This window comes from Dama dama, chromosome 24 (genome assembly GCF_033118175.1).
Source record: "Dama dama isolate Ldn47 chromosome 24, ASM3311817v1, whole genome shotgun sequence".
Lineage (NCBI taxonomy): Eukaryota > Metazoa > Chordata > Mammalia > Artiodactyla > Cervidae > Dama > Dama dama.
The window spans coordinates 16,798,351-16,813,890 of NC_083704.1; the positions used below are offsets into that span (position 1 = coordinate 16,798,351).

General features: G+C 47.3%; 1 protein-coding gene across 1 annotated transcript in view; it reads left to right on the forward strand.

Moving 5' to 3' along the window:
- ITGA9 (integrin subunit alpha 9) overlaps window positions 1-15,540 on the forward strand; it is a 362,863-nt gene that overhangs the window by 277,125 nt on the left and 70,198 nt on the right. The window contains exons 20-22 of the mRNA XM_061127757.1: window positions 2,203-2,282; window positions 9,492-9,581; window positions 11,619-11,727. Of these exons, the coding sequence (XP_060983740.1) occupies window positions 2,203-2,282; window positions 9,492-9,581; window positions 11,619-11,727 (279 nt within the window). The remainder of the gene's footprint in view (window positions 1-2,202; window positions 2,283-9,491; window positions 9,582-11,618; window positions 11,728-15,540) is intronic.

Below are 15,540 nucleotides of genomic sequence, written 5' to 3' on the forward strand. Positions count from 1 at the left end.
AGATCCCAGGTAGGGTGAGGATGTAGGAGAAGGACACTGAGCCCTTGGCACCATTGTATGTGGTAAAATATATGCCTCCCCCCCAAATTTAATTGAAATCTTTTGAGCAACAAGAAATAGACTTAATTGAAACACTTTAAAAGTAGCCATCTTGCTGTAAAATCCAGCCTCCATCCCAAACCTAAGATGCATCTTGCTAGTTTTAAAGATGCTTTGAAAGGATATCTCAGATGCTTCCCTGGTAGCTCAGTGGTAAAGAATCTGCCTGCCCATGCAGGAGACAGGATATGTGGATTTGATCCCTGGGTTGGGAAGATCCCCTGGAGAAGGAAATGACAAACCACTCCAGTATTCTTTCCTGGAGAATTCCATGGATAAAAGAGCCTGGTGGGCTACAGTCTGTGGGGTCTCAAAAGAGTTGGACACAACTTAGCCACTAAACAATAACAATATCATAGATGGATCCAGGATCAATCACTTCCCATGGGGGAAAAAAAAGGTGAATAAATGAATACAACAAAAATAAAGCATTCTTGACTTCTGGGACCTAAATTTCATTAGAATTCATTAGCTCTCAAAATAGTCATTGAGCCAACAGAAGAATGGATGTTGAACGTTGGATTTTTTTTCCAACTTGGTAATGTCACTACCTTCCTCCCACATAGAGAAGTGAATACCTGTAGCAAGGCTGAACCTGGAGGCAGGGGGTCTGGAGAAAGCCCAAGAAGCAACCCAGCAGGGACAGGGCTCCCTCTATCCACAGCCTGGCTTGTCCTTCCCTGTCCCTTAGACCTGTGAGTTGTCTGACTTCCGACCATCTGCTAAGCCTCATGACCACATTATCTGCTTACTTTGCTGGCCATATATTTCAGTCTCTCACAAGCAGCCTGCCTAGTTCCTGACTTTCTGTTCTCACAGGCCGCTGGCTCTCATTTTGGCCTCATGCCCAAATCTTGCTTTTCACCTCACTTTGATCTTTAGAGTGTTTAATTCAGATCTCCCACTGGGTCAAACTCTTTGCTGAGACAAGACCCCTGACTTTCCCATCATGTGTGTTTTCCAGCTCTGTTTCCTGTTCTGTCTCCAATCCCCACCCTCACTGTAAGTTGACAGGTCTCACCACAACAGAAAGTCTAGAAAGGGATGTCCAGTGTCCACTCTAGTTGATGGTCCAACATTCATTACTTTCAGGTAACAGTCAGTTCAGTAGAATCTAGTGTTGCAAATTTAGACCATTGCCTAGAATTCTTCATAAAAGAACCCAAATATTTAGATATTACCTAAGTCGTAGACTCCCAAAACTTGATGGAATTTAAGGATCATTTTGTCCACCCTCTTCTTTTTATTGAAATGCAGAGATCAAGTGTCTGGCCAAGATCACACAGTCAATTTGTGGTGGAGCCTGGCTCTATAAGCTCTACCCAAATGGTCCTCTCCCATTCCCACAACTGCCTGATGTATATACAGTGAAAACCATTTGCTTGAGAAGGTGTTCCCCAAATCAGAGGATGGTCACCACTGGCAACACCTGAGATGATTTTAGGTGATACGTGGACACAGCGCTAAATAGCATTGACTGACAATGAAAAAGCTACTGCCCTTTCAACACTCTTTCAATCCTAACCTCCAGTAGCGCTACAATGTCTCTATCACTTGTTTATCTCCCTTTTATCAAAATAGAGTAGACCTTAGGCTCAGAGCCTTCAGCAGGCAATAGAATTCAACATCTTTTTGTTTTCATTATTTCTTTTTATGGTGACCTCCTCTTTATGGCAAGTGATCCCGGATTCCCATCTGTGATAGTGATATAAATTCTTCTCTTTAAAATAGTCTTTAAATAGAAAGAGTGAGGCAATAAAAATACAAAGTACTTATCACAGGTGATATGATAAGCAGATGTGGCAAAAATTGGGATGATGGTGTGTGAGTGAAATTTAGGAAGTCCTGGTTTAAGAGTTCAAGCATATTGCTTCCTAACGAGAACCTCAGTTGCTGAAAAGGACGGCATGCCTCTTGCCAGAATGGGCTCTGGGCTGGTTTTTATTGCTAAAGTTGTTTCTCTGGCCTGACCATCAGAAAGAGATGCATAAACCATAAAGCTTGTCGTGCAAATGAGCATCCAGAGGTCATAAACTGCAGAAGACTGTAGCATTTAAGTTTGGAATGCTGGCTAGCGCCAAATGTCACTTTCTTTCCCCATAGTATGAATTCAGCGTGATCTTTGATACAAGCCACCTGTCTGGGGAAGAGGAAGTTCTTAGCTTCATCGTTACTGCTCAGAGGTAAGAGGGATTTAAATTTTTTTTCTAAGATGAGAGATTTATGGGACCAAGAAAGGTCATGCCCTGGTCACGCTTTGGTGATGATGCCTGAAACTCCAAGGAGGAAGGAACAGCTCAGTGATAAAGCCCCACATCACTGCATGGAATTGGGTCTCTTAGGGATGGTCCTTCTGCTTGTGCAGACACCAGGTCAGATGGAGCTGGGAAAAATTGGGGATCATCCAGTCAGAGGTAACAATTTTACAACTAAGGAGAGACTGGCCCGGAGAGGTCAGGATTCCGGCCCAAACTCACACGTTTGGAACCATTCACAGATATCTGTGGGTTCGCTGTGGTCAGTCACTTCTCGTGGTGTGTGGTCAGCGTGCACTAGCATCCCTTGGGGCAGGGACAGGGCACCTGCAGCCTGAGGTCCCGGCCAAGCCTGTTGGTGGAGGTCCCCAAAAGATAGTCCTCAAGAGGGAGCTTGTTCTAGGAACCAGGTGGACAGATAGTCAGGGATGTGCAGTAGTGATGTCTTCCCTCAGGACTGCACTCCTGCCTCTCTCTCACACACACCAGTGTGGCCAAGGTGCCTGTGAGGGACTTTGGGCTAATAAACTGCCCACACAAGCCAGAATCCACACTTGCCTCGAAGTACCTGCCATCTCAGTAGGGCTTGACTGGGATGGAAGGAGAGGTATTTAGGTGGGTGAATAGGGAGACACAAGCTTTGACTGTATAGTTTGGATAGGCAACCTTTTTACTTGAATTTTAATTGGAAATGATTTTAAACTTAACATAAATGTTGCGAAGGATAGTACAAGGAATTCCCGAACACCCTTTCTGCAGATTCACTCAAGCTTGACACTCTGCCCCTTTTATTTTGTTATTCTCTTTCTGTGTATGGTTTTTCTTCCCCTTAATCATTTGAAAGTAACTTGCAGACATCATGCCTCTTTACCCATGAGTACTTTCATGTGTATTTCCTAAGAATGAGGCCATTCTCTTAAATAACCCTGGTATAGTTATTAAATTCAGGAAATATAACTCTGATGCAATGCTATTATCTAATCTCTAGCCCACTTTCTAATTGTCCCAAGAATGACTGTGTAGCCATTATTATATTGGTCCAGAGTCTGATTAAGGATCAGGCATTCAATTATCATGTTTTATCTCTAGTTGCCTTAATCTTCAAGCCAAAATGTCATGCCAAGAGGCCTAAGTCCATCCCAGAGGTGGTCTGGAGATCTGAACCAAACACTCAGAAGGGCAAGGTCAGGCAAAATGCACAGAAAAGAAAGGTGGTGAGATAACAAAACCAGGAATCTCAGGACTCGGGGAGGCCAGACACTGGCGAGCAGACCACAGAACCAGCGGCTACAAGTCAGCCAGGCCAAGGCAGTCACATGGCCACAGGTTAGCATGCAGCCGGGCCTGGAGGCCCGCAGGATCTGGGGTGCAGAGTGAGGCAATGGGCTGAGCTTTGTCAAACTAAGGCCCCTCCCCCAACCACATGGTCAAATCTGAAATGAAGGTGCTCAACCCAAGCCTTCCTCTGAGGAGGACAGCACCCTCGAGCCCATTCTGGTCCCACATTCTGACTTAAGAGAGAAGGTCATCTCCCAGTCTCTTTAGATGTGAGCCCATCATGCAGGATAACGGGCACCAGCTCAGCTGGGCATCTGACCCCCATATGCCGTGCCTGGTTAATAAGCAAGGAGTCCAGCTCTGGACCACTCCTCTCGACCCTGTGCATGTCCATCAAGTTTAAAGCACCAAGTGGGAGCTGAGAAGGGATCAGGGATGAGTGAGAGAGAGTCTTCCATCTCAAACCACGTCAAGACGGGGTTGGTCCAGAGATGGAGGCAGATGCAGAATAGCCCAGAGCAGGCACCGCCCCTCACTCATTCTACAAAAGCTTTGAGCACTTACTATAACTAGCCACTGTGTCAGACAAGGGGAGATACAGCAGGGACCAAAGTTGGTAAAATCCCTGCTCTTGGGGAGCAGTGTGCTGGCTGCAGGGGTTGGATCATGAACAAATGAACATAAATTTCAGAGGGAGACGGCAGCATTATGATTCATCCATCAAGTACGGTGCACTCGCTGGCAAGCATTAAGCAACTTCATTTTCATCCCTACTCTCTTTAAGCCCACTTGGCGAGGGTTGTTCATTTCTGGTTCTCGGAGACAGTCTGGGACAGTCCTCTGTGTTCTCAGCTCACTCTTGTTTAATGCAAAGTCCTATAGTCACTTCAAGCCTCAAAATAACTCATTAATCCATAATCAAAGTGTCTTGTCCCATGAAGTAATCAAAACTTGATTGCAAGTTAAGGCTTCCTACCCTCCACCAAGGCAAGGCTGGAGGAGGGTAGCCTTTCTGTGGGTTGTCTAGCTTTCCTCCAGTGGTGCTTCCACTGGCCCTCCTCCTTTTCCTGAGAGCCCTCCAGGCTCAGAGCCAGGGTTGTGAGAGGTCAAAGGGAAACAGGAAAGGTTTTACTACACAGGCAGTGCTGGGAGCAGTCAGTCTGGGTGTCTGGAGTTGACTCTTCTCCTTTGGAGACCCTCCCCCTGCCCACCCCCCACCTGGGGATGCTCACCTGTGCGTCCCCCCTCATCACATCCTCCAACCTCAGCCTCTAGGCAGCTGGAGAGGCCTTCAGCTCCTGCTGCCGAGACTGTGCCCAGGGCCAGGACCCAAGGTGACCTCACACTGACTCTCATATTCAGATCCCACTCAGGAGTCTCACCCCTGACAGTCTCTAGAAAGGCAGGCAATCCTTGTGGGGTCAGGAGGGGAGAGCCAGCAGCCTCTTCCCCTTTCGTTTCTGAGGCCTGCGTCTGACTGTCCTGAACAGGGTCCCTAAAACTTGACTTAAAAAGCAGTCACCCTCCCCTGACTATGGACCGTTTTCTCCAAAACATGTCTCCACGGATCCTCCTTTCCCAACTCTGTTACATCCTTGATGTTACAGCTTGGATTTTTGCCACCAGACATAGTAAATCCTGGGTTAGTGCTTTCCTCTGAATTTTGGCGTCTGTTGTACCTCAGCCAAAACTTGAACTTTAACACACTGTCATACTCACCCCAGCTTGAATTTTCACTAAAACATCAATTACCCAAAGATTAGACTAAGATTCTTCCCAAGTGCTGAATCTTTCAATGTCACCCACAGTTCTATCTTGCCTCTTACTATTAATGGCCTTGCCCCCAAAGCCTGAAGTCTCTCTGCATTTGGGAAGCTTGGTTCAGGCCCCAAAAATACAGTATAAGCCAACAGTAGACAGCAGAGGCACGGGTAGGGCTTTGTTTTATTTTTTCGCTGGAGGCCTTTCTAGTCTCAATGTTATTTAAAACTCATAGAATTAAGATTAATGTTCCCTTTGGAACAACTGTGAAGCATACATTTTCAGAGCCCCTCAATCTGCTACTACCCTAGCATATTTTTGCTTTTAATGCCACTTTGCCAATTTTGGGAGGGGGTGTGTTTTCTTTAACATTTTAGAGAGTGTTCTTTCTTCTAAAACTGAGAGCGCAGCACATCACAGAGGTTGTTTGACCCTCTTTACCGTGTTTTGTCATACCCAGCATTGACTCCAGAGGTGATGACTTTCTGGCCTTTAGTTCCGCACTAGTGGGACTTACTGAACAAACGCTAATTATATTCTGTATATTGCAATAGGCTATGCAAAGCAGGTGGAAATGAGAACCAAAGTGGATGTTAAAATATAGCCCAGCAATCACCCAAAACCTGCACAACTTTCCAGTGCCGTTTGTCAGGGTGGTACTACCACTGAAGCAATGTAGCATTTCTAATTACAACTGGCTGGGCTTGCAAGCTTTGAAATTATGCAAGACATGATTATTTTTTATTCACACTATTTTCATGATCACATCATTCATGGTTTTGATCTAACAGAGATACATGCAAAGCATAGAGAAGGTAGACTTTGTTCCCATTGCTAGAATCCAGAAAGGCTTCACTGGGGTGGTGGCATTTGAACAGAGGAGTCTGTTTTCAGGCTGAAGAAGCCCAGGTGAGGATGTGCATGGCACAGCCTGCTCTGCCATACCCATGTGGCAGGTGGGCATTGGCGTGTGGTGGAGATTCCTGACCATCTCAGAGGAAGGGCAGAGAATGTACCTGGGCAGTAAAAGGGAGGTGGGGCTGAAAGAGGAGATTGGGCTGGGCCACAAAGTGCCCAGGGAGTCTCAACTGCTTTCCCCAGGCAGTGGGGAGACACTGATAGTTTTGGAGGAAGGGAGTGATACAGTGCAGCAGCTTGCCCAGAATGAGAGAGTACACGATAGATTTAATAAAGGGGAGCAGATGCCTATTCAAACCTGAAACTTGTCATTTTCCTGCTGCTTCTGGGATCCACAGAAAACTCTCTATCAATGTGCTGTCTGGGTCTCTCAACAGCTCAGGCAGCTGATATTCCTGAGAAGGAACATTTGGGCAGGAAATATGACATGAAAGAGACTTTCCTTGTCAAAAAGAGGAAACTCCACCTACCTCCCAGCCCCACTCAGGGCTAATCTAAGGTGTCAAAGGAGAGATGCAAACAACACCACGGTGAAAATTTCATCTCCTAGTCTTGTGTCCACAGACCAGTGGTGCTCTAATCTTTGGTGCCCACTGGAATCATCTGGGAGCCTTAAAAACTTCCAATGCCTGGTCCACCCTACAGGGAACCTCATCTAATTTGTCTGGGATGAGATCTGGGCATTGAATATTTTTTAAAGTCTCACCTAGTGATTACTCTGTGTAGTCCCTTACTCTATACTGGGCACAGTTTCACTCAACACACATCTATTAAGCACCTATTATTTATCAGATGCAGTGCTGGGTATGTAAGAAAACCCTTATAATTTACAAATTCAAGAACATCCTTTTATGTACATTAATATTTCTATATAGCATTACTGAACGCCTAGTATTGGTAGCTTAAGTAATTAAATAATCAGAATCTTCATATTATTTGAATTACAGTTGTTAAAGAAACTATATTGCCTATTAAACCTGCAGCTGAATGTCTCAGGCACCAATTACTCTCCAGACTTTGGTGAAAATCTGATCTTACTGTCCCAGACGGCACCCACAGCACCTGACTCCCTGCTGTGACGGAAAGATCCTTAAAGCTCCTTATCTTGAAAGCCACAGTCAAAATACCAATCGTCCTTTTTTTCCCCATCACCACCCTTTGAAGCTCTCTGGCCTACTTGTGGATTTAGAAGGACAGAAAGTTGAGACTAAACAGTTTCTCAAGAGCTTCTGTCTGGCAGCCTGGCTCTGCAGACCTTGGGAAGCATCCTTAGTCACGAGCTTGCAGAGTAACCGGGGGCCTTTTGATGTTCAGCCTCTTTATCTCAACTTTGCAACCTCACTCAGTCTGGAGTGGTCCCCCGATGACAGATGAGACTGTTGGGCCAGAGCTGCCAGCAGCCACAGGTGGCTGGACAAATGGCAGGGCACAGGGTGGCGCTTCCATCAGGGACTGATGACTCAGACTTGGCAGGACGCTGGGTGGGGGCAGGGAGCAGGCCCAGGTGTTGCCACCCCCCATCCATTCAGGAGTTAACTCTGGTCTTTCCTGTGTGGAGATTACACAGCGTTCATTGTGCCCCTGGGAAAGGAAAGGCAGGGGAGTGAGGTTGGATGGGCACCTGATCCTGCTGCTTCTGCAAACCGTGATGGATGTCACCTCATCTGCGGAAGACAGAAGAGAAGTCAGGGGTCAGAGTCACAGAGCACCATTGTTTCAGAACAATAGGAAAAAGGGGGAGAGGGGCTGTGAGCCTGTTGAAAAACAGTTGCATTCAGCACTTGCTGGTGGGGAGAGGAATTCTGCATGAGTTTGGGGGATGATGTGGTGAGAAGTGATCTGGATGAGCCGTGTCCAGACTTCAGCAGCGGGTCCTGCCTTCCACCCCTGGAGGGTGAACTTAGCTTTCAGCTGGGACCCCGTGTTCATTCTGTGTGGTAGAACCAAGTGAGGTTCCAGGTTCAGCACCGTGTTCCCAATAGCCGTGCTTTTTTCCCAGGTGATTGCTCTTCTGCAATAATAATCACAGTTCATATTTGAAATCTCATAAAGCTGTGAAGGGAAACTGGGTCTTCTCTTTTGTCCTCTTCTCCCCTCCCCCAAACCCCCAAATCTGGCATCAGGAAAAGGCATCACAGTGGAAAAGCACTGGTTTTGGAGACTAACCCAGTTGCTCTGGGTCCTTGGGACAAGTTACCTAATCTGTCTGAGCTGCTCCTTACCCATCAGCGGTGGGTGAGCCCCTCCCTCTGGGGTTACTCTGAAGACCCAGCTCCGTCATGCCAGGGGGTGTGCCTGGCACATGGTATCCCTCAACACCATCACCCACCTTGTGGTCACCTTTCCAGAATGACCCTGCAAACCTCCCCCCTTCTGTGTTTCCTCACCCCAAGGAGGAGGCCTGTATGTGAACCTGCTGGAGCCAGAAGTCCTATAGCAGGAGCTCCCATGACATTTATCGAGATGGTGCTACCCAGGGCCTCTCTCCTGGGCTTGGTTGTCCGTGGATGATGGATGATGCCGTTAGATGGGAAATAGCTGCTAAATGAAAGCAAACCTCTTCCCGGCTACAGTGCCCTAACCTTGGGTGTCCATTATTCACGGAATAAGCCCTGCAGAAGCAGCACACGCTGTTGGTACCCACCCATAACCTCTCAGAGCTCACCTCTACCACGCACACTGGACAGTTCCCATTCCCAGCACCTATCCTTCTGCCTGAGGCTTTGTCTGGCCAGACCTCACTAACTGTGCACATAGGGCACATGCGAGGGAACTAATCCCCCACCCCCACCCCCCAGCAGGTCTCAGGAGTCATTGATCAGCTCCCATGGCCTCAGTTGGAAGATGAGGGTGGGTACTCCACGCTGCCTCCTGGAGTTCCCTAGTCAGATGGAGCCCAGCTGACCTGGATCATGTGCCCTGCTTGCCTGCCTGCCTCCCTGTCTCCCCACTGCTGTCTCCTGGGGTCACCTGCCCCATGCACTACTTGCCCTCACATCTTTATGGGGTGGGGAACACAGCTGAAACCATAGAGTGCCCACTGTGATGCCATACAGGGGCCAGAAACAGAGTTGAGGGTAAAAAGGCTCAGAACAGAGAGCGGTCACTCTCTGGGAGGGGAGAGGCGCATCACGGGCAGGCTGTGCTGACTGGCATCCCGTCCTCTCTCTCCTTGCACAGCGGCAACGTGGAGCGCTCAGAGTCCCTTCACAACAACGTCCTCACACTGACGGTGCCGCTGATGCACGAGGTGGACACGTCCATCACAGGGTGAGTAGCCAGTGCTGCCTGGGGTGGAACTCTGTGCTTCTCTTGTGTTTGCTTGTATAGCCAGGAGCCGGCGGCCCTGCCGCTTCCACTTCTGCCTGCCTTGGAAATGCAGGATGAAGCTTTAGCTACAGTGACTCATGCCCTCCTCCCTCCCTGTTTTCTCCTCTTTCCCAGCTGCCCACACACTTGGTAGATTATACAAGAAGTGTGATGACAGGTGTAAGCTGCATAATTCCTTCGAACATTCTGTCCACCTTTACATGCATCTCTTCCCAGCGCCCACTGCTCCAGAGTGCCACAAGGTAGCAGGCAGCTCCATTCCTGGGATTAAAATCTCAGCCAAAGGCTGCTGGGCCAGAGGTTACAGCCAATGCGTCCCAGGGAAGGCGGGCCTGCTTTCTGAGTAGCCTCTAGTCAGCTTTGGCTTTGCATGTCTCTGATCTTCCTGCAGAGCCGGTGGGCAGGGCCAGTCACAGTGGGCACACTGTCTGGCTGAAGTCCATAACCACTTAATGCCACTGGCATTGTTGGAAATAAGGGCTGCAGGCAGCAGGGACCCAAAACAACTCTGGGCGGTTTTCAGCCAAAACACAGGCCTGGAAAAATGAGAAGTCAGTTCCTGTTTCCGGCTTCAGAAACAGAGCACGATAGAGGAAAAAGGATTTGCACAATTAGTTTAGATCAAATGAAGACCTCTTGAACCTTTGCCCCACAGGCAAGCTGAACTTTCTAGAGGTTCAAAGTCTCTCATTTTTCAGTATTCAAGTGCTCCTGGGTCCTGGCCTTAGCTCCAAGTAGAAAAGTTAATACGCTGCGGGAGGAGCCGTGCCTGCAAAGCTCCCCTGCTCTGCTGGGTGTCAGGAATGAGTCTCCGGTGGGCGTTCCTGCCTCCTGGCGTTTTTCATCAAGTTCTTTAGACATGAGGCATTGGTGGAATATATTTGCAAATTAACACAGATTTGCCTCTGTTCGTGGCTCTATTTTTAACCGTGTAGTTTATTTACTATCTCCTCAGACACACACAGTGAGAATGTCCATGGACCAAGCCCTGTCCTAGGGGATGAAAGAGAAAACAGGGCTCTCTTGATCCTGCTGTCAGGCCCTGGAGGCCTCACTGTGAGGTGTTAACAGCCCCCAACAAAGCCCTCAGTTAAACAAATGAGTCAACCTCTGATCTTTCCAGGAACATAAAACGGCACTCATTTAAATGAACCCACTCTTGACCTGGGTGGCAGCTCACTACATTTCTAAACCAATACACTTAAGCTGAAAATAGGTTAATTGCTATCTATTTAGACTTGGTACCAAAAATCTTACAATATTGTGTTTAGGCAAGTGAGCAGCTTCTAGAATCTCATCTAGAATCCATTATTTTTCCAGGAATTTAAATGAGCCTGGGGTTTATTGACACTGAGCTGGAATTCTTCATCACATCTTACTCAGCCACTGTCTGAAATCTAAAGAAAAAGGCTGTTAGCTTAAGGACTCAATTTTTAATACCTAATTCCTAGTAATCTTGGTAGTCTGAAAATCTTTATTTTTTTAATTTGTTACAGAGTGGGACTTAGAATGCCAAACATATAATTCATTTACATTGTCATAATCTTTTTCAGTCCACAGAATGTTTTTCAAATGACAAAATAGAACATGTGTAATTTTATAATCCAGTTTAAAAAACTGAAATCAAAGCTACCATGGTCTTCCTTCTCATTTTAGAAGTGTACTGCTATTACACTGTATACATAACTTACTGATTTGACCTAAGATGACCAGACATTACTGGGAATGTCTGCTTGGAAAGCACAAGTCTGGCTGTGTCCATTTACAAGAGAGAGAAAGAGCAGTTCCAGAGCAAAGCATTTGGTGGGGGACCCTGAGGGGAGCCAGGTTCTAGATCCAATAGAGACAGATGTTTTAGCTCTAGATACAATAGAGACAGATGTTTGAGCTCTAGATTCAATAGAGACAGATGTTTGAGCTCCTAGGATTGTGGTGACCCTGCATTGGGATGACAGATTTCATGCTTTTCTCTTTCAGAATCATGTCTCCAACCTCCTTTGTGTATGGCGAGTCTGTGGACGCATCCAACTTCATTCAGCTGGATGACCTGGAGTGTCATTTCCAACCCCTCAACGTCACCCTTCAGGTACCCACCCTTGGAGACCTTCTCTATCACTGGGTACCAAGGGAGGGGCCCATGGAATGTGCCTTCTATGAAAAGCAACCAAAGGGCCAGGCTTTTTCTAAGAGAAACTCTTCTCAGCCTGGATATGTGTGTGTGTGTGTTTGTGTTTTCTGTAACCACACACAGAAATTATCCCTTTGCTGCCTGGTACTCTGCTGTGTAGACCCCTCTGCTTTTCAATATTTGGAGGGAAAACTGCATGATGAATGCAGCCTTCCCCAACAGACCTTTGGACCAGGCACGCATCCCCACCCAAATGGTCCACAGAGGACCCCTTTCAGTTCTCTATCATTCTTCACACTGTGGGCAGGGCAGCCTCGAGGATTTGTCATGTCCTCTTAATCCTGGGGGCTTCCCCAGTGGTGCAGCGGTAAAGAATCCACCTGTGTGCAGAAGACGCAGTCCCTATGTCGGGAAGACCCCCCTGCAGGACGGCAGGGCAACCCACTCCAGTACTCTTGCCTGGAGAACCCGTGGACAGAGGAGCCTGGCGGGCTGCCGTCCATGCGGTCGCAGAGTCGGACATGACTTAAGTTGACTGAGCATACACACGCACAGTTACTCCTGGGCTTCTCCTTGCTTACTTAGCCAGGCACCCACACCTCCCACAAAGGAGCAGCCTTCCAAAGTGGGGTTTTACATTAGCACAGCAGTGTGAGTGAAGGGAACTCCCCCTGGTGGGGAGACAGGCTGCTCCCCAAAGATCAGGGCTGGCTCTCCTTATCACATAAGCACTGTGTCCAGCAGGTACACTCGGTGTGGACTGTGGACACTATGAAGGACATTGTCCTTCTCTAAACCAAGGGTGGAAGAACTTTTTCTGCAAAGGGCCAGAGGGTAAGTATTTAGGCTTTGCAGGCCATCCAGTCTCCACAGCAGCTATACAACTAGGCTCCTGTAGTGCAGAAGCAGCCAGAAACCAGGACAAAACTGTGGCTGTGGACACTGACATTTGAATTTCATATCATTTTCACATGAAATTGCTTCCCTGCTAGCTCAGGTGGTAAAGAATCTGCCTGCAATGCAGAAGAGCCTGGTTTGACTCCTGGGTCAGGAAGATCCCCTGGAGAAGGGATAGGCTACCCACTCCAGTATTCTTGGGCTTCTTCGGTGGCACAGACGGTAAAGAATCCGCCTGCAATGCGGGAAACCTGGGTTCAATGCCTGAGTTGGGAAGATCCCCTGGAAGAGGGCATGACAACCCACTCCAGTATTATTGGGCTTCCTTGGTTGCTCAGATGGTAAAGAATCTGCCTACAGTACAGGAGACCTGGGTTCGATCCCTGGTTCAGGAAGACCCCCCTGGAGGAGGGCATGGCAACCCACTCCGTTCTTGCCTGGAGAATCCCCGTGGACAGAGGAGCCTGGTGGGCTACCGTCCATGGGGTCGCAAAGAGTCGGACGTGACTGGCAACTGCGCACATCATAGCACACATCATTTTCACATATCGTGACATATTCGTCTTCTGTTTTTTCCCCAAACATTTAAAAGCATAAAACCACCTTGGCTCATAGGATGTACAGAAGCAGATGGTAGACCAGATCTGGCGTGCGAGCCATCATTTGCTGATCCATTTTCTAAGAACAGATGCCAAGGCCAGCACAACAGGAGGGTCTTTGAACATACAACTAGGGGGACCACGCATCGTCCAGACATTCTCCTTAAGTGACAAATGTGGGAAATGTAGGCCCAAGAGGAGAGGACATGCTGCAGGGTGAAGAGCTGGGAGCGGCTGGGCTGGGGCCAAGATTAGGCGGGTGTTACCTGGGACACCCCTGTGTAGCTTAGCAGCTGCCAGGAGCTGGGGGTGAAGTGATAGAGCCAGTGTACTATAATCCACATCCCACGTCTTTCTAGCTCTAGCTGCAGCTCCCAGAGCTCTCTCCTGCCTTCCCTCCATCCTTCCCTATGGAGAAGATGGTTTCTTGGTCTGGCATCCACTGCTATGGCCAAATAATTATTATTTTCCTTCCCTGTGGCCTCTCCTAGGTGGACCAAGGGGATGACAAATAATGACAGGGTGAGGGTCCAGAGAGAGACAGTAACATATTTGCGGTCTCTTGCAAACAATGGTCTCCCTCTTGCCAAAGCTCTCTGCCAGGCAAGAGACCTCCAAAGTCATGATGGATAACACACATCCCAGCACAGAGAGGAGGCGCCTCCCAGCCAGCTAAGCCCCTGCTGTCACACCCTATGCTTGATTTACAAGGGGAAAGGGAAAGATGGGGTCACCCTTGCTTTCAAGACCTTTAGAGTGATTGCTCGGAATAGGACCTCTGTGGTTTCGAATTCCTTCTCACAGTTAGTTTCTTTTTCTCCATTGCTTTTTGCAGTTGGACAGAAAACAGATAAAGGCCAGATGAAGTTATTTCATTTTACTTATGTGTGTGTGCTCAGTCATGTCCAACTCTTTGCGACCGTATTGATTGGAACCCGGTGACCCTATGGACTGGAAACCCCTCGGCTCCCCTGTCCATGGGATTCTCCAGGCAAGAATACTGGAGTAGGTTGCCATTTTCTCCACCAGGGTATCTTCCCAACCCAAGGATTGAATCCCCGTCTCCTGTGTCTCCTGCATTGCCGGTGCAGTCGTTACCACTTGAGGCATCAGGGAAGCCGCTTTAGTTTCAATTGTTTACGTATAGTTTTGGAGGTGTCTTACAATAAAAGATACAGTCAGGTAAATTATTTAGACGGGTTCAAATGACACACATCATGTAATGAAGAGGGTATCTGCAGAAATTAACACAACGCTGTAAATAACTATACTTCGATAAAATAAAATTTTTATTATTTTTTATTATAGTTGCTTTACAATGTTCTATTCGTTTTTTACTGTACAGCAAAGTGAATCAGCTATATGTATACCTATATGCCCTCTTCTTTGGATTTCCTTCTCATTTAGGTCACCACAGAGCATTCAGTAGAGTTCCCGGTGCTATACAATTGGTTTTTATTAGCTATCTTTTTTATGCATAGCATCAATAGTGTATATATGTCAATCCCAATCTCCCAGTTCCTCCCACCTCCCCAACCCCCTGCCTTTTCCCCCTTGGTATCCATACATTTTTTTCTCTATGTCTGTGTGTCTACTTCTGCTTTGCAAATAAGATCATCCATATCATTTTTCTAGATCCCATGTGTGTGTGATATATGTTTCTCTGTTTCTGACTTACTTCATTCTGTATGACAGTCTCTAGGTCCATCCATGTCTCAACAAATAGTGTTGATAGGAGAAGGCAAAAAGGAACAGAAGTTATATGAAAAGATATTAAAAAATATATACAAAATGTTCTCTTCTTCCTCTTAAAAAGAAAGAAAGAAAGAAAACTGAGAGCCTGTGGTTACATCATGTTTCTCTGAAGGCACTTTTACGGAGACCGTAAAGTTTCACATTGAGACAAAGAGCTTTCTTCTGACCTGCACAGGATACAGGCTAGGGAATCAGGGCCCCGGGAGTGAGTGACTGGCATGACCCTAAGGTTCTCCTCCTGATTATCAGTTGCCTGAGGAAGTACATAGCTTTCTGTTCAGAATGAAGGAAGTTGTCTGGGTCTGAAAAATGGATAGTGTGTGTCACTGATGGAAAGGAAATCTTCTTGGGTTAGCAAAGCTGACAGTTTCCTTACAATTCTCTGACAACTTGTTTTCTGGTATAATTGTCGTGATTCTGACCGTCCTGCAGGAAAGTCACTGACCAGTTTGATGGTGATAGTGATCCAGAAAAAGGTGGAGATAGTAGAGGAGAATAGGGTCAGGAAAATGGATAGAAA